The sequence below is a fragment of the Cynara cardunculus genome (genome assembly GCF_001531365.2).
Source record: "Cynara cardunculus var. scolymus isolate 2C chromosome LG 15, CcrdV1, whole genome shotgun sequence".
NCBI lineage: Eukaryota > Viridiplantae > Streptophyta > Magnoliopsida > Asterales > Asteraceae > Cynara > Cynara cardunculus.
The window spans coordinates 3,317,899-3,341,737 of record NC_037542.1 but is presented as its reverse complement, the minus strand read 5'-3'; the positions used below and the strand labels follow the sequence as shown (position 1 = coordinate 3,341,737).

Below are 23,839 nucleotides of genomic sequence, written 5' to 3'. Positions count from 1 at the left end.
AATTAATCTAAATATATAAACAACTCATTATAGATAAACTGGTCATTTTACTTCTTCTGATCTGTCTAATTTGGTTTTAGCAAACACTGAACAATTGTATTTTGTTCTGTCCTATCCTACTTTATCTAAGCATCAAATACATCCTTATTTATTGATATTGAATTTTATCATGCCTAATAATCCCATTTCGAGAAATAATTGCCTTTGTTAAAACAATGTAATAAATATGAATTATGGTAATTTTTAATGTTAAGATGGAATATAACATTAATGATCTTTAAAGTCTAATATTATGAATAAATATATAGAAATATAGAGATATATTCTATATTTTAGTATTAAGAACAAAATGGGTTCTTTCGTTGGATGGTATTCTTTCAGTTAGAAATTTGAGGTCTCTAATACATACGAAAATTCTTGGTGGGGTACAAAGAGGGGGTCTTTCTTTGGTGTAATTGTTAGAAAATACTGCAAAAAATGAAAGATAAATAGATTAGGATGTGATTCCTTAGAATAATATCAGCTCCTACTAGTATGTTGTTGGGTTAAAGGCTAATTTATCCCAGGACTAACCTAATCTAGATGAATGATACAACCAATCAATTCATCTCCATGAACATCCATTTTGTTGCAGAAAATTGAAGAGGAGAAAAGAGAGAATTCAATCAATTTCTACCAACATATTAGACATATATATATATATATATATATATATATATATATAGGTATGGTGGATAACGGAAAACCTGTCGGCAAAACTTATCCACAATGGATAAGATTTTAAATCAAATAAAGAAAACTGTTAACATATAAGAAACCGACTGCGACCAAATCCACACCAAACACTGTATGTAAAACAAAAAAAAACGTATTTAGGGAAACCCGAATACGCGCAATGTGCTGGTGTTGTCTTTTGATCTATTAATATTCTCCATATCAATCCAAACCAAGTAGAAAATCAAGCCCAAATCCTATTAACCAAGTATTATTTATTTGATAAAACAAATAGAATAGGATTTATAAACCACTCTTATTTTAACTCTTCTTCCTATGTGGGACATGATTCCAACTATTGAAGACTACTTCCAACAGTAATTAGGGCCGACAACGGATAGGATATGGTAGGGTAAGTGTTATTCTCTTACGTATCTATTTAAAATAGCGGGTACCAAACGGGTAATTATCTATCTCACAAATCTTTTATCCATATCTTATCCTAGTCGTAAAATTAGCAGGCATTGAAACAGATAATGGATAAATGGTAAAATAAAATTTCATTTTTAACTACAAATAATATTATTAAACCCCAAACACATAATGATAAAACATAAGTTCATAAATATAGTAATTATTTTATATTTAATTTGTTCTAGTAATTTAAATACAATCTATACTTATAATAAATAAGTAACTTTGCTGACACGTGTCATCTTCTGGTGAGTCGGTTTTCTTGTTTTTTCGCCTAAACATGTATCTAGACACAATTTACATTAGTGGTTCAATTAGACTCATTTGAACGTATCTAGACACAATTTACATTAACAGTTCTATGACACTCATTTGATTGACATGTGTCCTCTTATTCAATTAATCCCACTAATTTAGAATGCAATTGATTTTATTTTTAGGTTAATTAATTCGTGTGGTAACTAATTCCCCAAAAAAATGGTGTTTACTTCTAAGTTTAAATTCAATTTACTGATATAGTTTCATTTCTAAATTCAATTTTATTCTAGGATTAACTTCATTTTATTCTAAATTCAATTTACTGAAAAGTTTTACTTCAAAGTTATTTTAAGAGACCAAGTCTGAAGTCATTCTTCAGAGTTAGCTCAACCGAACTCTAAAGTTTGCTTTTTCAGACATAGCTCACCCGAACTCTGAACTCCGAAGTATTATTTTTCAGACTTAGAAGTCTGAACTCTGAAGTCTTCTTTTTAGACTTAGAAAAATAAGTCTGAAGTCTTCTTTTTCATACTTATAAGTTTGAACTCTGAAGTCTTCTACAATCTGAAGAGTATAAGTCTGAAGAGTCATTTTTCAGAGTTAGTTCACCCGAATTCTGAAGTCTTCTTTTTCAGACTTAGCTCACCCGAACTCTGAAATCTGAACTCTGAAGTCTTTTTTTTTTCAGACTTAGAAGTCGAAGCTCTGATTTAATGGGATTGATTTTATACTTCAGAGTTAGGTCAAGAGTACAAGTCTGAATAGTCATTCTTTAAAGTTTTATTTCAGAGTTATTTTCAGAGTACAAGTTTGAAGAGTCATTCTTCAGAATTAGCTCACCCGAACTCTGTAGTCTTCTTTTCCAGACAGAGTACCATGCAGAGCCTCTACATAGTGCATGCAAAGCTTATGGCTTGCCTATACAGAGTTTTGAAGTCTGAAGAGTTTTACTTCAGAGTAATTTCAAGATTACAAGTTTTGTAATAAACTTATCTAGACCTTGAAGATAAGTATTTGAGACTTAAACTTAGTCTTGTAAGCCAGAGCCCCTCTGGTTGATTTGACTTCTGATTGTTTATTTGAACTTTAGAAAAATATTCCAATCCATCATAAAGAACCAGAGGGTCTCTAGTTGATCTTCATGTTTAACCAGAGGGTCTCTGGTTGTAATTGGAACTCAAATTCTTTAAATATTTAACATTTTTTTGACCCAAAGGCTCTAGATAGACGAACCAGAGGCTCTGGTTGACAAGAGGGGCTCTGGTTGACCAAAGGGCCTTTGGTTGGCCTTGTTTTTGGTTGGTGAGTCCACAAGGGCTCTGATCCTTAAGGACCAAAGGAGCTATGGTTGGTTTTGTTGTGTATGATGCAAACTTTACCATGTGGTCTTTTTCAAAAATATTGGGTATTTGAATAACTCTAAACTCAAGGTCTTCAGACTTGGTCTTCAGATTTGACACAAGCGCTCTTCTAAGTTTAAATTCGATTTATTGATATAGTTTTATTTCTAAATTCAATTTTATTCTAGGGTTAAATTCATTTTAACTAATTATTGATATAGTTTCATTTCTAAATTCAAGTCTGAAAAATCATCCTTTAGAGTTATTCTTCAGAGTTATTTCAATAGTATAAGTCTAAAGTTATTCTTTACAGTTTTACTTCACAGTTATTTCAAGAGTACAAGTCTGAAGTCATTCTTCAGAGTTATTTCAAGAGTACAAGTCTAAAGAGTCATTCTAAAGAGTTAGCTCACTCGCACTCCGAAGTCTGCTTTTTCAGATTTAGCTCACCCGAACTCTGGAGTCTGAACTCTGAAGTCTTATTTTTCAGACTTAGAAGTCTGAACTCTGAAGTCTTTTTTTAGACTTAGAAAAAGAAATCTGAAGTCTTCTTTTTCAGACTTATAAGTCTGAACTCTAAAGTCTTCTACAAGTCTGAAGAGTCATTCTTCAGAGTTAGCTCACCCGAATCCTGAGGTCTTCTTTTTCAGACTTAGCTCACTCGAATTCTGAAGTCTTCTTTTTCAGACTTAGCTCACCCTAATTCTGAAGTCTTCTTTTTTAGACTTAGCTCACCCGAACTCTGAAGTCTGAACTCTGAAGTCTTTTTTTTCAGACTTAGAAGTCTGAACTCTGATTTAGTGTGATTGATTTTATATTTCAGAGTTATTTCAAGAGTACAAGTCTGAGAAGTCATTCTTCAGAGTTTTACTTCAGATTTATTTCCAGAGTACAAGTCTGAAGAGTCATTCTTTAGAGTTAGCTCACCCGAACTCTAAAGTCTTCTTTTCCAGACGGAGCACCATGTAGAGCCTTTGCATAGTGCATGCAGAGCTTCTGGCTTGCCTATACAGAGCTCTGAAGTCTGAAGAGTTTTACTTTATAGTTATTTCTAGAGTACAACTCTGAAGTCATTCTTCAGAGTTATACTTCAAAATACAAGTCTAAACAGTCATTCTAAATTTACTTCTAAGTTTAAATTCAATGTATTGATATAGTTTCATTTCTAAATTTAATTTAATTTTAGGGTTAACTTCATTTTAACTAATTATTGATATAGTTTCATTTTTCTAAATTCAAGTCTGAAGAGTCATTTTTCAGAATTATTCTTCAGAGTTATACTTCAGAGTTATTTCAAGAATACAAGTCTGAAGTAGCATCGTACTTTCGATGATCATTATTCATATATGTAAAATAAGTTTCTAACATGATTTAATTTTTTTTAAATTACCCCGTGTAATACACAGGATCAAATCTACTTAGTATAATATTTTAAAACCATATAGAAATTGTAATCTAACACTTATCGTTGTACTTATTTTTCCAACCCCATTTTGTTTCTCAATTAATCATCACGAACTCTTTTACTCAATATGTCTAAAAAGTAAATTAAATTATACATTAATATACGACATATATGATAGTATTATAAATGAAAATTATTAATATTTAACTTAATATAATTATGTACATATATATACATACATTATAATGGGTAATGAATAATGATAAACCGTTTATCCATATCATACCCATTAAAATGTCGAGTAAACGAGTAACAGATAAATGGATAAATGAATAAATTTTCTTTACTTAAACCCTTATCCAACGGGTCGAAACATAATGGGTAACAGGTTTACCCTTATCCATTGCTTGCCCTAGGTGTAATATAAATTCCTAAGAAAGTTAATATTTTTATGTAGAGACTTTTTTGTGGTAGAATTCAGTTTCACAAAACTTTTGACAAATTAAGTTTAGATCTATACTTTGTTCTTTGTCTCTGTTGTAACATCAAAGTTGAATATTTAGATTATTGTTTTCTGCGTTGTCCTTCTAGCTTACAGGTTTGGGCCAGCATTTGGAGATGATGAAGGTATGAGCCTCCCTCTTGGAGTTCTCTAGACGACATCATATCATTTTCCTCAAATCTCCCAGAGAGGAAAATCGAAACATTGGAAGTTTGTTCAATATGGGATCAAAGTGGGAAAGTTCACCGTGCGACAATCTTGGCTTATACTATTTTTTTTCTTTTTCAAAAAGGTGGTGGAAAAATTAGTTTTTGCGAACTTTACTTTAAAAAAGAAAACTTTTGGTGTGCTTCGTGCTTCCCCGACAGCAATGCCAAAAATTTGTTGTAAGATTTATGCAACATTATATTTCAAACACAAAAATAGAACTCAGTGCAAATATACATCTTGAACTACTATCATCTTGTAACACGTAATAATGGTATTAAGTACTAGATATCGTTTTCACAAACAAGACTAAGCACAAAAACTTTCTTAAAAGGTTAAATCTTTAAAAACTAACTTCATATGACAAATTCAAGGGATTTGTTCTATCTAAAGCTTGGGTGAGTTAATTACCAAGTAAGAAAAAAAATCAATTGTAAAAATAAGCAAATGGTGCAAAGGTCTGTTAAGACAAAGACAAATGATATATTAAAAAGATATTATAGTATTTCTAGACAGCCCAATAGCACTATGAATTAGTACAATCATACTGTCACAAATATCCGATTATCGGCTCAGACGGCTTCCCAAGAATACACACAGGCCGACGTACTATCGATACGATGTCATTTATTTTAAACATCAAGAATCTTAGTACGACACAGTGTTATCATCTTGCACCGTATTTGTCAGATACTGAAGCTATATTTAACATTCTCATATTACTTCAAGTTTTCATATTTATTTTAACTTCGAGAGTCAATACATTTTCATATATATAATTAGTTGTCAATTAATTAAATATATTTTTTAATAAAACATTAATAACCTGAGATAAATAATACGGATAAAATATTGTATTAAAAATATCTTTCTAATTTCATATAAGTTTCGGTCTTAATTTTCCATTACACCAATCTAAGGATTTTAACCCATCATTGCTTGATTTCTTATTATAAAAGATATGAACATTGAAAATAAATAACAAAGATGGAAAATGTAAAGTGAAAACTGCACGTATTAAAGTCTAAAAGGAAAACGTGTTGCGCAAGTTATAAATGCAAAAAATAAATACTAAAAGTAATTACAGAAAATAAATACTGAAAGTAAATTACAGAAAATAAATACTTAAAGTAAATTGAAGAAATTAAAATACTAAAATTTAAATGACAAGAAAGTAATGCGAGAAATGTAAATGATGGAAAGCAATAAATTAAAGTAAAGAAATTCAGTAACTTGCACAGAAAGTTTCATTTGAAAACTCGAGTGCTTACAATCAACACTTGTAAAATAATGATTTCAATAATCTAGAAACCCACCACGAGCACAAATGGAATTTATGGATGGCTTTGTTTTAAACGCGAAACCGAAAGCAAACAAATAAATTTCATTTACACAGTTGAACTTGGAAAATAATTGGTTTCCATAAATTAAACGTAGTCACGTGCTTTACAATTGGACAATAAATTCCAATGTATGGCAACGATTTCTCTTATGGTCCCCCCCCCCCCCCCCCGGGCGGCCCCTTTGATTGTAATTGAAGCAAACAACATCCTTAGGAATCTTTCCCTTGCCATTGTCCTTGTTGGAACTTCCAATTTTAGGTTTTCCTTCGAAAACCACCCTCTTTTTCTTGACTATCCCACCTTTTTTTGGTTAAATTTGACTTGGAGTTTATGTTTCTCTCAGCAATTTTAAGTATACCATGAAGTTCTACGAGTTTTGTCCAACCAATTCATATGATAGTTCATTACGAAGTAGTCATATGATTTGGGTAAAGAATTGAGAACTAGATTGATTCCCAAGTCTTGAGCCAATGGGAAGCTGAGTCAAGTCAGTCAGTCAATATATCATTTAATTTTTTAAACATGGGTACTGTCTGATGAGCCCTCAGACATTATACAAGCATGTAGTTCCCTAACTGTGTCAAACCTCTCCTGTCTGACCTGTAACAAAAACATAGACTTCAATGAGGATATCATATACCATGCAGTCATATCTTATTGATCGCGCGCTAACTTGGGAGTCATGGAGGCATACATCCAGAAATTGACATCTAGTGAATCATTGACGTACTTATCATACGTATCCCTGACTTCAGCTGAAGCAATCCTACTAGGAGCGTTAGGAGGTTGGTTCTCAAGAACGTAAAACTTCTTTTCATGCCTAAGGATGACCCTTAGGAATTGAAACCATCCGAGGAGTTTAGTCCCGTTTAGTTTTTTCTTATCAAGGATTGATCGTAGTGGAAATTGGGATAAGTACGAGTTGTTTGCAAGTAAGTTTGTGTTTAAGGTGTTAGCATACATCTACAAAAATTAAGTTCAGTTTTAGTAACTTTAAAATCTCAAACAAATGAATCAACCTCTAAAAATCATTTTAATTTTAGCTGAAATCCGTACTTCACCTATGCTCATAAATAGTCAAATTAGCACGTCTATGAAAATAGGTTATTTAGGTAGGCATCATCCATTTACGTTCAACGTAACTCTTAGGTGTTCGTGGAATTCTATTCAATATATCATTTATTGAAATTGGCATGTTTAATCCTACTACGATGCCTTGAAAATACTCATAACTATCTATGAAATTTCCAAGTAAATTAACCATTGTAAGATATTGTGATCCCACCTAGATACTGATTTAGGATTTGTTGGGATCAGTCGTCTAAAACATGACTATTTAAGTTAGTGGCCAAATGCAGCTGTTCACTTAAATCTCTTTATTTTGGCGTCTTGTCTCACACTACAATCATCCGATATGAATGGCTAATGCACTCACCATACAGGAATCAATAAGTCTTAACAAGTACCTTAAATGGGAGGCGTATAGTTTGTATTTGTGAAAGGTTTGAATTTTAGAACCATTTTATACTTTTAAAAGGTTTGATTTTATCTCTAAAATTAAAATCTCGTTCTTAAATTTATCCACTTCAAAAATTTGATTTTATTTGATAACCATATCAATTTTAAAATATCAGACTTTATCCATCGAATTTAAAAAAACATTTTGCGTTTGATTTATTTTTAAAAACCTTTTGCAATCTTTATAACAATAAACCAGCAAATAAATAAATAAAATGCAAGTATAAAGTTAAATATATGGTATAGCCCCTAATGTGGTGTCGTGAGCCAACATGATAACAACTGTCAGTGTAGGACGTCTTCAAGCTCCCACTAGCTTCTCCAACTTGGTGAACTTCGGGACTCCGTCTTGACCGTTTGGATCATCGTCTTTAGTTTGTTTACAGTTTTAAAACTAGAAAAGATAATATATCCTAATCTATTTTACAATTATCTCTAATGAGAAATTTAATATAAAAACAACACGCAAGTCTTATTTAAAAATTACAACTCATGCAATTAGTACATTTTAAGTTTCCAACCAAACACATCCACGGATCTTTTGGGGCATACCATATATTATTCAAAATTTTAAACATAAAATAAATTGGCCAATTACAAAATAAACATAAATAAAATGGATCAAAATATGGAAAAAATTAATAAAAACAAGAAAATATCCTAAAACGACCCGATTCTCGAAGACACGGCTCGGGAAGCTTTAGCCTATGAGTCCAACTATGATACGGGTCTCCACCTAGCTCAATATTCAGTCGAAGGTGTTCAAGGACAACCTCTCGACGTAGGGCCAGCGGTGGTCGGTCAGCCATGGATCACAAATCGGCGCATGGTACGACATAATAACTGACAGTCGATGCTAGTAGTCAATTGGCAACAACATTGGGCCGTAGCCCCAGCTGCACCAGCCGCATGGCTCAGAGGCTAGCAACCAACGATTGAAACCATCACGACAACAGTCGTTCAGCTCGAGACCAACAACGACGCTGCTTGGCACAAGGCCAACAGCCGACGCACAAACCAGCATGACACTAGTCGCATGGTGTGATGGTCCAACAGTAGGTCACGGTACCAGTTGCACAAAGCAGCGGTACCAGCGACGTCCAGGCGGGATTAGACAGCGGTAACAATGATGTCGTGGGTGGCTATTATCGAGGAACCCACCGCCTTCGCATGGGTCAAAACCCTATGTGCACAACGCTGGTTCTTTTAGAAGGGAGGGGTCTGAATCAATTTTTTGTTTTGTTAATATTGTTCTGTTAATTAAATGCAATCAAAGTGGCTTTGATACCATTATATGGTTTCAAAACAATTTTGTAACCTTCAAACACAGAGGAAAAACAATTAAGTTACATTATTTACAAAAAAATTTCCAAAAAAAGAAGAAACTCTAGCCAGATCCAGTGACACATTTGATTAATTCTAAACAAACCATTGGGTGTTTAGAATGCTCACCTTTTATATCTGAATTTGGTTCTGATAGACCACTTAGAAATTAAAATATATTTCTTCTATCGTAGATCCACACACGAATACGCTTTTGGCCACTACCAGGTGCAAGCCCAAAACCCTATTCTAGTATGTGTTTTATAGAAAATAAAGAAAATGTTTTTTTCTATTTCTTTTCTGTATTTTAGTAATCACTGAATGTAAAGGATATTATTTAATCCTTTAAAGCTTATTTGTTTATTTATAGTTAGTTCATCTGAGCTATGAACTAACTATAAACCAAATCATGGGTTGGGCTTATGATTATCCTCAAGTATATAAATAAAAATAAGCCCATAAGGTTTTATATAATTTTATTAATTAGAATAAAACTAAGACCCAAAATAGATTTTACAAATAAAACCTTGTAATTATCACAATTACATTTTTGGTCACATACTTCAAATTATTCTACAAGAATACTTATTTTCAACAAGCAACATGATATGATTAGGGTTTCTGGTGATAGAAACATATGTATTCTTTGTGTATGACCTTATAGATTTACATACCATTGACAATGTTTTTGTATAACAAGTGTCATGGGCATATAATAACTTACAGATACAAACAACAATTCGGGGTTTATTACATGGAAGTCTTCTCTCCGGTTGCGAGACATGACACAATCAGACTGGTGGTTGAATTGGTTGCTCATATCTCTTGGCCAATCTACCAACTTGATGTCAAATTGGCGTTTCTACATGGATACTTAAAGGAACATGTATATATTGATCAACCCGCTCCCTATATCAAGACTAGAAAGGAGAATAAAGTCTATCGACTAAGGAAAGCCCTCTATGGACTTAAACAATCCCCACAATCTTGATATAGTCGCATTGATGAGTATTTTCTTAAGGATGAAATGTCCTTTTGAGCACTCTATGTTTGTTACAGTTGGAAGAAATGGAGAAATGCTCATAACATGCTTGTATGTTGATGACCTCTTAATTACTGGAAACAATTCTACCATTTTTGGAGAATTTAAGAGGTCCATGATGAATGAATTTGAAATGTTTGATCTTAGTTTGAAGCAGTATTTTCTAGGAATAGAAGTAATGCAATTAGATGTTGGAATGTTTCTTTGCCAAAAAAAAATATGAGGAGAAATTCTTAACAGGTTCCAAATTAGGGATTGCAATGAAGTAAGCATTATGACTGAGTGTTGCATGAAGTTACACAAAGATGGATATGGAAAGAGGGTCGACAACACTCTTTAAGCAAATAGTGGCAGTCTGATGTGTCTTATTGCTACAAGACCTAATATCATGTTCTTTGTGTTTAATCAACAAGTAGACGGATAATCCAACAGAGCTGTAATTAGCTGCCAAGAGAATACTTCCTTATTTGCAAGGAACTCGAGATCTTGGTCCCTGCTATAAGAAAAGTAATAAAGATGATTAGTTGGGGTTCACCAATAGTGAATATGCACGTGATCAAACTGACAGAAGGAGTACATCGGGCTATGTTTTCATGCTTGGAACATGTGCTATTTCTTAGGCCATCCAAAAAGCAAAGATTGTCACATTATCAACAATAGAGATTGAATTTGTCGTTGCTATAGCTTGTGCTTGTCCAACCATATGGCTTAGAAGGGTTCTTCACGAGCTGCACTTTTAAGCAACCTGGAGCTACTAAAATCTTCTGTGACAACAACTCAAGAATCAGATTGTCGAACAATCAAGTGCTACACGAAAGAAGTAAACATATAGATTTAAGATTTTATGTCTTAAGGGATCTTCGGCATGATGATCTTCCACACTGCAAGAGTGAAGACCAAGTTGCTGACATTTTCACCAAGGCGCTAAAGAGAGACTCATTTGTGAAGCTCAGAAACCGGGTAGGTCTATAGGGACCGAAACCGACCGTTGACAACTTTAGTTTAAGGAAGGGTTTATTGAGATAAACTTTGTTTTTTTTTTTTTTTTTTTTTTTTTTTTTTTTTTTTTTTTTTTTTTTTTTTTTTTTTTTTTTTGCACGTTTGATTTGTTTTTTAGTTGTAATGGGTAGGTCATAGAGGTTTTTCTTATTTTAAGAGCAAGTGAAAAGGTGGAGTTTATGACTCTTATAAGGGGAAGATGGGTGGGAGTAGGTTAGGTTTTGTATTTTTATTTATTTTTATAAATGCTTTAATTTAATAAAAACGAAATAAAAAATGTTGAAAAAGACTAAACTACCCTTAATTAAACTAATGTTTTCTAACAAAGTTAGTCCTAAAAGCAAAAGGGTAACGGAAATGTAAAGATAAATTCTAAAAAACCAAGGACAAAAATATTATAAACAACAATGGTAATGAAAAAGTTTAGTCTTTGGTTATGTTATCATATTTTTTTTATTAACTGGAATATCCAACCCGCTATGCGAGCCGACTAATCCCAGGACGACCACCTACTTAGCAGGTAACCCGAAGTCACCGCATTTAAACCTCCATGACCACAAGGGGATTTTTTGTTCCTTCTTGATTATATAAAAACACCGATAAAATAATACAAGTTTATATTTGTTGACTAAATTATTCACATCTTAATAAATAAAACATCAAATGGTGCTTGTTAAAATGTCACAACCAAAATATACACAATGGCTAAGAACAGAGCTTTAGGTAACCATCTTCCGTTCCAACCAGAAAAAGTCGTGAAAACGGAAGAATGGTTATGTTAGATAACACCGACATGTTCCTTGACTCACGATCCCCTGTGTACAGGTATTGCGGTGTGATCCGATGTTGCCCCTCCTGCATATAACATTACATTAATGGAACTACAAACAAAATCTACACATTATCTATGAAACATACAGCACTTACCTGTTGAGACAAGGAAGAAAGGCCAATCTTACTTCTGGATATTGAAATAACATCTTGTCCCCAAATAGAAAAACCAGATACACCATCGTTGTGACCTCTGAATACCATTAATGCTGATGCCAAATTCCTGCACACACACATGTTTGGTTTTTTCAAATATAACCTAAAATTGATTAGGAACCCGGATCTGCCAACAAAGTGACACGTGGCATATTCATCAGAAATACAGACATGATGAATGTTGTAACATATTCATCATTGAATGTGTGATTCATGATAGAATAGCACTTTCATAGTCATCATGAATGTTTTATTCATAATGAATATTGATCCTATATATATAGGATCAGGTTCAAGAGAAAACTACAGAACCTCATAACTGTTCATCTGGACGGCATGCACATGTACGCACAAATAATTTGTAAGTAATTTGTTCAATATGCACATGTGCATAAAAACCAAAAAACAACATCAATTACTTGTACATATGCACATGTGACATGTGTGCATACCGTGATGAATGGTTATCGAAGTGTTCCTCAGTTTTTCATTTTTTTTCGGGGTTTTCCTCCGAACCTCCATATATATATATATATATGGAGAGAGAGAGGATCATGCGAGAAGCAAAATAATTTGTAAGAATGCAAGAATCAATATGGGCCACATATCTTATTTAATGAATGGATAAAGCAAAACATTATTAAATTAAATTAAAAGGATATCTATAAACGTGGTGACCTAATAAATTGGGATTGAGTTTTTTTTTTTGGAACCTATTTTCAATACTCCTTAATAAACCGATTTTATTATAACGATAAATTTGTAACAGCTTGACTATAAGTTTTTATTACATATGATACTTTTTTAATCATATATGATAATTGTAGATATTTATGTTAATAATATGTGATTATGTATATTTACATTCATAGATCTTTTTGTGATGTAAGTATTATCACATGTGATTATACTTCACTTATATTAAAACACATATTATCATATGTGATATGTACAAAAATTCACATAGTGGATCATATACGATACGTAATAGATCATATCTTAAACGAAATTAATACATGTGATTCAAAACGTGGATCTAAACAATAAATAAAAAATGGTGAAAAAACTAATGAATTGATTGTGGATAACATGTGATATTTGATGAAAATTGTAAACCTTTTTTTTTTTTTTTATCAAAAGTGTATCTACAATTTTTTTTATAAAACTTGATAAAAAATTAATAATTAACTAAAACTAAAAAATAAGTAAATCTGAAAGATATAATAAGATTTTAAAGGATTATCCTAATTTCTAAAACTATTTTTTATTTTTTATTTATGGTATTTTTAATTAATGAATTATGGAGCTCATATTGCTTCTTCCCTTTGTGCAAATTGCCTTCTCGTTTGAACTTGGATGCATGGTATTTTTAAAAAATAAGTAAATCTGAATTATGGAGCTCATATTATATAGGGTTGGTCCAGTGAAAAGGAGAGTTAAGATGAGGAGCGTAAGAAGGATCTCTACTCTTGGATGCATGTTAGAATGAGATGCACCGGATCAACCCCGTATCAAACACGATTCATGGATGGGTTTGAGATTTAAGGTGATCAAGGGTCCAAATCCCTTTTTATGCTTCACACCTTAACTTTCCTTCTACACGATCTTTCGGTGTGTGTGTGTGTGTGTGTGGGGGGGGGTGGGGATGGAAATTGTTTATGCAAGCAAGCAAGATTACTTTCTGAGGTCCCAAACTCGCAAAGTCTTGTCAAGTGAGCTAGAAACAAGCAAGTGGTCCTCCGGAGCAGCTAACTGCAGGGATTGGAAGATGAGAGTGAGTCTTAGTCAAAAGATAAAAAGACTACCAACATGGCGACTTAACAAAACCATACCTTTGTAACATATCCATCATGAGCTTGCCATGATGTAATTAAATTTCCACTCCTCATATCTAGCAACCTGCAGTGACCAGAACTTAGTCCAGCGGCAATCCAGGATGGTGAAGTCGCACCACCATTAGTAGAACCACATGAGCATATGGAAGAGATTAGAGAAGGAAAACTGGATTCAACAGGATCACTCCTCCACAAATGAAGTTTTTGACCTTGATCGATATCGATGAATCTGAAAACACAAAGAAAATGGAACACATTTTTTTTTTATTTGCTCCATGTTGATGTTTGTCAGGAAAGTCATTTAGGTATTAAAAGATTTACCTGAGAGAACCATTTCCGGTACCTGCCACGAGCCTATTTACAGTTTCCAGGTGATGCATACACGTATACAAACTCCCATCATAGGCGCTACTCAAAATTCCAGTGCCAAGTGAGCTAAAGTCAAGCATATTAGCTTGGTCGGAATGTATCCTTGATGCAGAAGTCGAGGAGTTCCCATATTGTGCAGAATGTTCAGCAATGAAAGATATATTTTTTCCTGATTGGCTATTCCAAACATGAATTGTACCATCACAAGAAGCAGTTCTTTCAGAAGAAGCCAGGACACAAATTTCATTCACAACCTGACCAAGATATACAGTAGCATCAACCTTTACTCAATATAGAACTGACAACATATATGCAAAAACTGACTGGAAGAAATATACAAAAATTGTTGAACTCAGCGTTCAATTAGAAATACTGATTAATACAAGGGGCTGGAAGAAATATGTGCATACGGAAGTATTGAAGTTGGGGTTAATAGCATAAAAAAGAAGATGGGATTGGAAAAGCAAGAACCAATCCTTGTAGCTCAATGATGCTAAGCAGAAACTATACCACGTGAGCTACGTCTAGAAATTGGCATAAAATCTGATGGGTTCATGCTTCTAAAAGATATAATGCTGCCCAAATACTTTCATACTATTCAATCTACCCCTATACATCATAGAAATTGCCAAAGATATTAAAAACCACCAGATTTATGCAGCTCCGCAGCAAACCAAATCAGCAGAATATATGTTTTTATCGTCAATATTTGTAAATATTTTGTTTTCCTAGATTAGGAGATATATAAGCTTGTTTATAGGCTAAAAATATGTATATTTGCTGTATTTTAGGGCAACTAATCAGCTTGTATGTTGAGTATCTAATGAGAATTTCTCAAAGAGAAGACACTTTTTCCCTGAAAAATCTCTTTAAGTTTGTCAGAAATTCCTTATAATCATATGGTGTCACTTGACCCACAGGACCCTTCTGAGATTCTCCCTTGATTACTAGTATCAGGTCAATCCGACATGTAGTATAATTGTACTAGTAAGGTATACTCGTATTGGGTTTTACTCGCATATCTAGCATGGTATCAGTCTTTGTATGCTTAATACTAGTAAAGCTTCCTCCTAAATCCAACTACATTTGTGTTATTATGCACTATAATGGTATTTACTTGCTGTTATATGGCACAGGCACCAAATATATGAGAGAACAATTAGATATTTTTGTAGTAACCAAATTAGTAATTGTATACCTATTGGGCACACATATGGATGATTAAAGGTTGTTCTTTGAGGCTAAAGATGACATCTCCAAGAACTTAAAGACACCAACAATAATCACATAATCAGCTAGTACAGTATAGCAAGCGTAGAACCACTTCTATCGTGGACAGCTACATTGTCTATGTTTTCAGATCTCTTGATAATTTAACGAAGATCTCGAAATGCCTCAGTCCAACCACTTAAGAAAAAAGTATCTTCAGTCATAATTTTAGTCTTGGAACTTTCTTGAAAAATTACTAGGTGATAGCATCCGATTCAAAGAAGCAACTTAACTAATGAGTTAGCCAAATAAATACAAGAAACCTTTGTACCAAGTTTTCTTTCCATTGAGTTACAAATTTGGTTATATACATATATTTAATAATTAGATACAATGTAGATCCATATAATAGGTTTATCAAGATAAGCCTTTGAACCCTCCGAATTCTACTCAACATAAAAGACCTTGTGACCAACGTATGGTACCTTACATCAAATTCAATTTGCAAAAATTTAAGTTGGTGATAATAAAAGATAGAATAACTATACGTGAACCTCACTGGTGGTAGCCTAACAGTTACATTCTAAAGATCATGGTTCAGAAAATCTTAAACCAAATTGGTAAGAGAACAAACCTCTTCATGGCCATCATATCCAGATGAACAAGAGATTCTTGATAAATCCCACTTCTGGACAGATCCCTTAAATCCTGGACCAACTCCAGCTGTAAAAAAGGTACACTCATCTTGGCAAACAGCAAACGACCTGAGTGCTCCATGGTGGGCGCGGACAGAGTGTACTACAGATGCACTGATCTTCCATGGAATTTCATTACTTGAAGCCCCAATGCGACCAAGAAAATCCGGTCCATCCCAGCTAGGTGCAGGACTAGGGAACCAATGCCAGGGTTCCTGCTCTCTAGTTGTTGAGGTTGTCACATGCCTCTGCGCAGAGTTATTTTGATGATCATGTTGTCGCTTATGAGGTCTTGAGTTTTTGGCACCTTTATCTCCTGGTGATTGAGGTATTGACCATCCAAACCCATGAAGTAGCATTTTAGCAGGATTGTATTCAGCAGTTGGGTTCTTGCTGTAACTTGCCCTTCTGGCATTTATGTCCACAGCACCACGAGAAGATTCCTCTGTGTACTCCCACTAAAGCATGACAATTTTACGAAACAAAACTAACATGCAAGTGAACAAAAACACTAACTTGTGCTCATAAAATGGATATCTTAGGAAGCATGAAAAATATCCCACCTTCCAATTATGATGCCACAGAAGATACTGTTCAAGAATCAACCATGTGGTACAACACTGACGAAGTGTCTCTATTCCAAGAAGAGATGCAAAAGGTGGATATAGAAGCAACCTGTAAATATCCTCTAACAGGTAAACATTGTGAACATGAAAATGCAGCAATCCAGATTGGTTATCTCCATCATGAAGAATGCTCAAGTAAAGTGGGCAAAAACCTACACAAGATCCATTTTGTTTTCCATTTGCTCGTCCTCGACTTTATTTTTAGAAGCTTTCTGACTTCCACAACCAGGACCACTGCGAGTTTCCTCAGAGAAGGCAAGTTTTTCGAAGAGTTCTTTGAGTTTCGGCATGACATACACTGATGTTAATTCTGGTCCAATCTGCTGGGAAACTGCAACAAGACTTGTAGCAGCAACCTGTCACACAAAGGTCCAAGCTTTTATAGTTGATCCAAATAATTTATCTACTTAATGTTTGTGAAAGTTAGAGCTAAGAAACGACTGGAACACCTGAAATACTGGAATTCCCAAATTGGCCATCATAAGAAGCTGAATATAGAGGCAACCTCCATCCTGGTACGTTTTAGTCAGTCATAATAAACTCATCATACGAGTTCCTGGATCAGATTATTGACAACTTAGGTAACGGTGAAGAGTAGGTTACATACCTCAATCAGCTCTTTGACAACCACCTCATTTGGCAATAATCCCACTATCCCATCTAATGTCATTAGACAATCAATAAGAGCCAAGGAACTCCAACTCTGCACAGGTTCGGGTCTACTAACATTGGAGACATCGATGCAAGAACGTACGACATTTTTCAGTAATGGAAGAATCTGTTTGACGATAAAAGTCTCTCCAAAAAGACCACCTGCATGTTAATAGTGGTTAGCTTACAGACTTGAGTATAACATTCCAAAAACGGTATGATTTCTTCATATAGAAAAATCAGGATTACCAATTCTAACAATGGCATCAATTCCATCACTGCAAAGCCCCTTCCCGAAACAGTGGATCAAAGGTAATATTGTCTGGGTAAGGAAGGAGTGATTAGTTAGTCAAATAGTATATCGACCTTTTCAAGTTATAATTAAATCCTCCTTAATAAAATCAGAAAATTGAGAAGTTCACAGCTTATTAAACCTGGTGAACTGTAACAGGTACACCAAGCTCGTCACTTGAGCCAATCAAAAGCACCGAGGCAGCTCCAGATGAACTCTTATGAGGAGAAACATACAAATTCGATAGAACCATAGGATGTATATTCTCTAAATATATTTGTTTACCAATCGTGCTCCATAACTCACGTACAAACGAATCTTGAAGAAGAGAAACCTTCATACGTAAATAACCTATGGTCTGCAAAAGAGTCTCACTGTAAGAAGCCAGAAGAAAATGTTTCCAAGCCACAAACTATAGAATAAAATTTGCAACCAGCCTGCAAAATTTTCTGGATCACAGGCAAGATAAGTGCCTTCACAGCTTTCAGGTTCAGACACTTCAAGAATTCTTTTAGCATTATATAACCGCATTCTGCTTCAGTGTCAGATAAAGGTGCGAGTAAAAGAGGTAGGCAGTAGGGTGCACACATTTCAGCTGCGAAATTTCCCATTGATTTCAAAGCTCCACATTTTGCATAACTCGCAACATAATGAAGCCGAGATCCATCTTTTGATAAAACTTGAAGTGGAGCTAGAAACAGGTACGATGACCTAACAGTTGCAGGGAAGTAGGGAGATTCCAAAAGAGACTTGACAGAAGGTCTCCTGGTAATTGAAAAAGAAAGGATAACTTATAGTGTAAAACCTAATAAAAAGAGAGCAAACTATAAATAAAATTACAGTTCCAATTAGCTGAAGATAACAAAAAGAAACCAAAAGGTCATTGCCCAGCGGTACCCAGGTTACTGGTAGAGCTCAGCCTCCCAGGAGGTCAAGGTTCGAACCACATCAAAGTTGAGGAGTGTGTATGAGTATTTGCCATATATAAATATTATCTACTTACAGAAAAGTCATTGCATTCCTTTTAAGAGGCAGAAAAGTATTGAAGAGTACCTATTCCATTCCTTCTGAATGCATGCTTCAACAAGAATATTAACTTGAGGGGGAAGTTCCAGCATCAACTTGGGCAGGACACCACTGTGTAAGTACTGGGTTAAGGAAGTTGGATTAAACAGTGGCCTCTTCAGATGTAGTTCTGCTAAGATGCAGCCAATCGAAAATACATCATTTGCAATATCTACAGAAAGGTTTGGTGAACGAGATGCTTTCTGCTTCCATAGAAAGAAATCTTGATATCCTGGAGTACTATTATCATCTGAATCAATAGTCTGAAGAAGGAAATTTATATCAATAATTGACGGCAACTTGGAGTATGTGCCATATTCAAATGTGTCATTTGCAACTTTTGCTTGACTTATGGATTCTTCTGAAGCAGAGTCGTCCGTTACAAGATCATTTCTATACAGAGGACTCAAATTGGAAGCATGTTCAATGAATGTAGCTGCTTCCTCTAGTGCTCGTAAATTAGAAGTATCATGAAGCAGATGCTTCACACTCTCAACTTCATTCATTTGCCTTTGACTCAAAGCTGAATCAGTGTTATGTTGACAAGCCTTCTTTATAACACCCCAACGAGCAGGATGGGGTAGACTAAAGAGCTGACGACGTCCCGCCGATCTGGCCTTTGTAGGTTCTGAAGGGGGCAACATGACATTTTTTGCAGCAATAGCTGCTTGCCCTGACATCTTGTACCCAAAGATAATATCTATCCAATGATGAATCTGGCATGATACACGATAGCTTTCTAAAGCATCTCGATGCAATCTAATAAACTCCTCAGGGCTACCTGCCCATGAAGGTACTGCTAAATCAGACATCCCAGAATGTCGAGAATGGAATATCTGTGGATCATAGTAAAATTCAGGGATGCATTCATCTGGGGTCCACTGGTAAAGCCTGTGCATTGTAGAGGGATACTCGTTTGGTTCATAGACTGAACGAACAGCAGTACGCAAAACACTTAAAGGCAACCTTCTTGCTTTGTAGCTACAGACAGCTAGTTCTGAGAGGCATTCATCTGAAACATGATGTGGGACTTCCGATGTTAAATATGTGAAGTCCAACTGTTCATCACCTTTTGCCAAGCGCCACTTACTTTTACTCAAATTTCGCCAACCTGTGTCATTATTCTCATCAGGTTTTACACTGAAATCAATAACCCATGGCATAACAGTGTGAAAAGTGTGATCTCCCCATCTCCTACCAGCTACTCTGTTTAAGAAGAGCAGATAGTCAAAGTTACTCATGTCTCCACTCCACCAACGAACAAACCCAGTATGCCAATCTGTAGGATGGGATAGCTTCAAACCAGCATAGAGTTCACTTGAATGACAGCCTTTGGTGCAACAACCAATCTTTCTAGGGGAAGCAGCATTGGACATTTTACTTCTGGATAAGTTGGAGTTTGATTGTAGTGTATCACCGATATGCAGCCAACACCAGAAGGAATCAGTTAGTAATACATTGGATGGGCATATGCTACCATGGGAAATCCCTAAGCCATGCATGTATCTCAAGGGAGAGAGTAGTTGATACATTAAAAACTTAATATGCCAGTTCGACTTTAAGGCATCAGGGCTGTAGTGAAGAATGTTTTCCAAGGTATAAGGAGTTTTTGGTAGTACTAAATTGATATGGGTGGATGATTTCATCATGCTCAAGATTGGTACTATGTTTGGATGTCTTAGGCAACCAGGAAAACTAGTTTCAGTAAATGAGGGTACTCCAACCAAATTAAGAAAGTTTATGCTATCTCGTCCTGTTGCTTTTCCTTGTATCAGAAGACTAAGCGAGTGCAATACATGATCTTCTGAAATCCCAGACAAGAAACTTGAAGTGAGCTCCTCAAAAGCAGGAAATGATGCAGGGCCAATCTGAGAAACTGGAGCCAACGCCGTAAGCGTCCTCATGCAAGAAAACCTTGTAGAAAAGTAACAGGTTGAACTGCTGCAGCCTAATCCAGGTAAAGATGTCTTTCCCCCACCATTTGACAAAAATAGAGGTTCATTTGCTTTAATTTCTAAAGGAACAGGTTTGTGACAAAGATTCCCAGTACTCACCTCTTGCTGGTCTTGAAGTAGTACCGGTAAAGGTGTGTCATCCTTTGTTTTACAGTTATTTCCAGTCAGCTGTTCTGGACAATGCTCGTTGCTGGAAATACAAATGCAGGTCCAGTTACACCATAATGAAGTTTACTCTTATAAGATGGAAAGAAAGTATCCTCAACAAATACATAAGCCTACTGAATGTGTGATACATATATTTCAATCTGGATGTACATCAAAACATCAAATATTCATGTCCACAGACTGTACCATGTGTTACATGCTTCCAGGTGAATAATTTCAAAATATCCAAAGAAAGCATAGTTCAGAGTCAGATGATTCGGTAGAATAGGGAAAGGACATCTACACATAGATGTTGGTCAAGGATCAAGCGTAATAGTTTTGAATGCTGAACTCATTATTGATCGCATGTACTTGAGGTTGGCACAGTTGACTAAATCAATGAATTTAGTCGGTCTCAACACATTTATGTTCAAAATCACTGCTGTCGACTTAGTTTTTCTTAGAGCACTGACCTATTTGAACATCACATTCATTAGGCCCCATTTTTTTATAAACACATAATCACTAACAATTTATTAGAGTTTTCATTCATATATCCTACACAACCAAAGAAAGCCAAACCCTTAGTTGGTAAGTACTAGTTATCTAGGTTGGTACAAGATTCTTAAGAACCCCAAAACCATATGCTAATTTGAACTCCCCTAAAATCAAATGAGAACTTCCATACTACCTCTGAAGGCTCTGATCCAAATATCATACCACACCTTTGTCTTGTTCCAAACTAAATAAATGGGAAAGATGAATTTTGAAACAATTGCCTGACTGGTGGTGGAAATATCATTTACCCATACAGCAGCTTATCTTAAGATTAAAAAGGACATGACTTTGGTAATGAAATTGTAAAGCATGCATATTACTGTTCTTAATACTCATAAACTTCCAAAGAGGAATACCCAATCACCCTTTCTTTCTAGACACGTCTAACAATAAAAAGTTGTTGCAAACCAATAGGGGAAATCTGTATATATGGCGTTCTCGTGATCTATTCAGAAAGTTCTTTTCATCATATGTTGGAACGGAATCAGTCAAGTGTAATGTAGCAGAGTAGCTTAAGATAGTAGGGGAATCGGCCACAGAAAAACTGATCATGTATACAATTTCGTATTATCAAATGCTGAAATCATACAAATAGCCTAGATGATCATACATGTACTTGGTGAAGCAAGCATCTTTATTAATCCGCAAATACATCAAAATGAAGTGAGGTGAAACCTCCCCATCAGAATTTAAGACCTGCATCAAAGGACCTTCAATTTTTAGCATGCTTACATCACCATACAATCACAGTAGTTATGTATTTACATAGAAACAGACAGAGAGAGTACCTGAACAACGGCGTTGGAGCCGAAGGGAAGGGCGGAACCGGCGAGGGCATAATTGAAAAGGAGTCTGTCGGAGAAATCGGTTTGAATTTGACGTTGAAGACAGTCGAAACACATTTGAGGTTCCATTGATTCAATTTCTTGAGTTTGGGAGAAACATAGACATATATAGTACTAGTCGTAGTGGTGGTAATCGTAGATCCGAAAACTGAGTTCAACAGATTTTACAGAAGTTTGGTGTACCGGAGCTGATGATTCTTCGTCCCCAACCGGAAAACGTCAACTTTTGCTGTAATCTCTAATTATGCAACACACCATATTCATTTTGGTTATTGGATTTTAATTAAGCTATTACCATTTTTAAAGTTTAATGGTGGTATTAAGGCCATCTCCAATGTACAGTTCTTGTACAAAATTCTTTTATCAACTTTTTCTACAACATATTTGAAAAAACTTATGTTACAAGTCAGGACTTTTTTTTACCGGTTTGGTACCGATATAAAACTTATTATAAGTCAGAAGGGTTTAACTTCTTTAAAAACTTCTTATTACCGGTTTGATACCGGTATAAGTTGTTTATCCAAACTCTCAAAAGTGTTTATTATCGGTGTCACACCCGAATAAGTCAACAAGTTGTTTTTATAAGCAATCTCAAACAACATTGAAGACGGTGTAGAGGGATAATTTGCAAGTTTTTTTATTTATTTTAATTTTATTATTTGATATTTATTTATGAATGTATAATTATTAATATTGAAAAAATACCTATTAAAACGTTTTGTAAAAACTATCATTGTAAATTTTCCTATTAGTTCTTACTTTGATGAGATAGAAGTGATACGACAATAAAAATATAAAAATATCCATTAAATAATGGATGCTCTTAAAAGAATGTTAAAATTTGCTTCAAATCATCGTCTATATAAATATTATTGTCAATTTATTTCATTTTGTTTTTTTTATCAACTTTAAATATATTGGCACTTGATTGAAGACGCAACTTTCGAGCAACCAAATTTATCGACCAAACGCCTATAATTTGTGGGAAAAAAGTGTTCGAATTATAAATTGATTCCTTTTAAAATGAGAATAAGAAATTGTGAAATGATGAAAAGTTCATTTAAGAAATAAACCACCTATTTATAGTCCAGTAAGACAAGCGACCATCTAAACCAACTATGTTGAGATTAAGAGATGATAATGCGTTAGTCTTAATAGACTCATAGCATAAATAAGTGAAACTTTATATTGGTAGACTCCGCTCATGCTCAAGAACAAGAACACAAAGACACTCCGTTCGTACTCCTCACCCGAGGAGTGCTTGCTCTCGCTTGCTTTGCTTCCTGATCTTATTCGTATTCTGAGATTTGCTACCGTCAGTAGCCTTCCTCCTAAGGGTAGGTACTACGGACTATAAAAAATATCGAAAAAAAAAAGGCTTTCTTTTAATACTACAACATAAAACTGAATAATATAACCGATAATACCTTTGATAAGCAAACTTATATTAGTTAGACAAATAAGCACCATGGCATGAACA

At 34.6% G+C, this 23,839-nt stretch overlaps 1 protein-coding gene across 1 annotated transcript; it reads right to left on the bottom strand.

The window, feature by feature from the left end:
* Positions 1–11,713: 11,713 nt before the first annotated feature.
* Positions 11,714–22,547, bottom strand: LOC112527169 (protein GFS12). The gene is made up of 16 exons (XM_025137631.1): positions 22,303–22,547; positions 22,125–22,210; positions 18,843–20,999; positions 18,227–18,554; positions 17,932–18,147; positions 17,747–17,819; positions 17,454–17,659; positions 17,296–17,358; positions 17,003–17,202; positions 16,784–16,895; positions 16,160–16,678; positions 14,269–14,570; positions 13,945–14,176; positions 13,791–13,864; positions 12,053–12,179; positions 11,714–11,980 (listed from the first exon to the last, which is right to left on the bottom strand). Exons 1-16 carry the CDS (start codon positions 22,426–22,428, stop codon positions 11,831–11,833), a joined length of 4,971 nt encoding a protein of 1,656 aa, XP_024993399.1. The 5' UTR covers positions 22,429–22,547; the 3' UTR covers positions 11,714–11,830.
* Between the last annotated feature and the right edge of the window lie 1,292 nt (positions 22,548–23,839).

Excerpts from the sequence above, each read along its gene's own strand:
- LOC112527169 (XM_025137631.1), bottom strand. The coding sequence starts at position 22,428 with ATGGAACCTCAAATGTGTTTCGACTGTCTTCAACGTCAAATTCAAACC. Across the intron at positions 22,211-22,302 it reads GCTCCAACGCCGTTGTTCAG|GTCTTAAATTCTGATGGGGA; the intron begins GTACTCTCTCTG and ends CCTTTGATGCAG. Across the intron at positions 11,981-12,052 it reads TTTCTTCCTTGTCTCAACAG|GAGGGGCAACATCGGATCAC; the intron begins GTAAGTGCTGTA and ends TGTTATATGCAG.